The sequence below is a fragment of the Orycteropus afer genome, unplaced genomic scaffold (assembly GCF_000298275.1).
Source record: "Orycteropus afer afer isolate SDZICR_OR568_19922 unplaced genomic scaffold, OryAfe1.0 scaffold00038, whole genome shotgun sequence".
In the NCBI taxonomy this organism is placed as follows: Eukaryota; Metazoa; Chordata; class Mammalia; order Tubulidentata; family Orycteropodidae; genus Orycteropus; species Orycteropus afer.
Window position 1 is genome coordinate 9,186,821 of NW_006921625.1, and position 2,608 is coordinate 9,189,428.

The window sequence follows — 2,608 nt, forward strand, 5'->3', positions numbered from 1 at the left end:
GCTGGCGACCCTGCCCTGGGCGCCGTGCTAAGCGGGCATGGCCCGCCAGGGCGCCGCCGCGCTGGCGCTGGCCCTCGCTCTCCTGGCGATGGCCTGGACCAGGACCCAGGCCTTCGTTCCTGAGGACGCGGGTTACGACGTGCAGGAGACCTGGAGCCGGGAGCCCTACTATGCGCACCCGGAATCGGTGTCCGAGCCCTTTTCACCGCCGCCGCCCGCGGGGACCAGGGAGGAGGCGCGCGAGCCGCCCGCGCCCGGGCCACCTAAGAAGGCGACCAAGCCCAAGAAAGGGCCCAAGAAGGAGAAGCTGGCTCCGGAGACGCTGCCGCCAGGTAAGTAACTCATGCGCTGGCGCTGCGCCTCCCAGCTCGGCCTGCTGTGCCCCAGGGGACAAGGGGTGCCCTGCCCGTGTGTTTGCGACCTTCCCAGCGCCATCCCGCCTCCCTGGAGACCGCTTTTGCGCATCCCACTAGCTTTCCCAGCTCCCCAGAACTTGAACGTGACACTCACTCTGGCGCCCTAGCTCCTGCCCAGGTGGCAACGGGAGCCGAGCGCTTGCTAAGCTGCCTGGAGAGCCGCGCTCCTCCTGCCCAGGTTTCAGGTTGTCTGGGCAAAGGACCTTGCTACCAGACCGTTCCTCAGTCCCTGCCAGGTCTTCAGGCTTCCCAAGGTTGTTTTCTTGAGAGCGTGGTTCCTATCCAGCGATGTGAAAGGGCCTGTTTGGGTGGAAGGGCCCTTTGGGGAAAGCTCACTAAGTGGGATTTTACCCAGCCGGCAGCCCCTCTCAGCTCTCCTGGCTCGCCTTGGTGGGTCTGTTGAACTGTCTGCCCTGCTCCGACAGAATGGCACAGCCTTCCTGGGGCTCACTGTGCTGGTGGCGCTGTGCTGTGGGACTGCAGTCGGGGACACCTGAGCGCAGGATGTGTGGGAAGCCCTGGGTGCCCTGAAGCCTGGGGTGTCCTGCCTTCTGTCCACCTGCCGCAGCGTCTCACAGCCATCTACCAACAGTGTCTTGGGGTAATGACTTCCATTCAGTTAATTCCACACCTGGGGAAGTGGGACTTTTAATTCTCTCAAACTTTCTTTGCTCAAGTTGCAAGGGGCTGTGTCCTAGTACTTGAAGACTGAAGAACAGACCATGGGCAAATTCTTCTGCCTTGTAACGGCCTTCCCTGAAAGGAGATCCTGCCTGTTACTGCATTCCTGGCCTGGGTGGAATCGCCTTTGTTTGGTGAAAACTGTTGGTGGAAGTCTGCGGCCAGCTCAGTGGGAAAAGGGTGGAGTTGGGGGTGGGAAGGGAGCCCCTGAGCCTGGTCATCTCAGCAGCCCCCTTTTGCATGCATGGGATCTGCCCCCACTTCAATTTCTGGGCAACTCTGCCCCCACTTCAATTTCTGGGGCCCGTCTGACACTCATGTGAGTTGTGTAGCCCTGAACAGAAGCATCCAGAATTTCCAAACGCAGTGTTTTTGGGGTGGGGAATGAGGGATGGGTTATGGGAATTGAGAGGTGCCCAAGTTGCAGTGGTTTAGCAGTGGGCTGAGTGGGAAGAGGCACTCAATGTGCTTGTGACTATATTAGGAGCTGCCTGGAAAGCCCTGTTCTAACTCTCCCAGTGCTCTGAGGGGTGGGCGCTCTGGTTCTCCTGCAGGTGAGGAATGAACCTGAGGGCCAGGCTATTGAAAGAACTGGCTCAGCGCCTCAGCCAGCTTGGGAGATTTGAAAGCCCTTTGGCGCTACTTACCTCCGGGCCTTTTTGTGTTTGATTGGATCTGAGTGTGTTTTGTGTTTTGAGTTTTCAGTGGCTGCTGTGTGTTCAGCACAGTGCTGGCTGGGCCCAGAGTGGTGGGCTGGGGGACACAGGTGTTAGGTCATGGTGTTCACAGAGGGTGGCAGTCGGGGGAAGCAGGTCCTGGGGTGGCTCAAAGAGATGCGCTTGGCTGCTGACCGAGAGTTTGGTGATTGGAACCCGTGCACCAGTGCTGCTCAGGAAAGGCCTGGTGACCTCCCTCCGAACAGTCAGCCAAGCAAACGCTATGGGGTGGTTCTCCCGGGTCACCATGGGGTCACCATGAATTGGAATCGACTCAGTGGCACCGGGTTTGTTTTATTTTGGTTTGGGAGCCAGGAGACTGCCCCTAAATCTGGGCCCAGTGCTCGATGGCTCTGGGGCCCTGGGACCCTCATTCGGCTTCCTGGGCTTCAGCCCCTTCATCTGCAAACAGGAAGACGAGTGCTGTGACCTCACTTGAGTTTGTCACTTGGCATACAAGCTTTTGAACAGAAGCATCCGCTGTGTTAATCACAGTGGTGGCGCTGATGGTGGCACATGCTGTGCTGTGGCCCAGTCGTTCGCCCTGAGGCCGGTACCCAGCACTTGCTGAGGCCAGCCCTGGCCCTGCCCTCGTGGAATGGACAGAGCTTGGGGATTTGGAGAGAGTTAATGGCAGGTGTGGGAGCTCTGGTAGCATAGTGGCTAAGGCACTTGACTGCTCACCAGATGGCTGGCGGTTCAAACCCATCAGCCACTCCTCGGAAGGAAGGTTGGGCAATCCTACTTCCGTAGTGATACTGCCTCGGAAACCCAAGGAGGGGTCGCTATGAGTCA

The 2,608-nt window shown here is 59.0% G+C and overlaps 1 protein-coding gene across 1 annotated transcript in view; it reads left to right on the top strand.

Annotated features, from left to right (window-relative positions):
- Positions 1 to 37: 37 nt before the first annotated feature.
- The window catches only part of CPXM2 (carboxypeptidase X, M14 family member 2), a 124,687-nt gene continuing 122,116 nt past the window's right edge, over positions 38 to 2,608 (top strand). The window contains exon 1 of the mRNA XM_007936810.2: positions 38 to 332. Within this exon, the coding sequence (XP_007935001.1) occupies positions 38 to 332 (295 nt within the window). The remainder of the gene's footprint in view (positions 333 to 2,608) is intronic.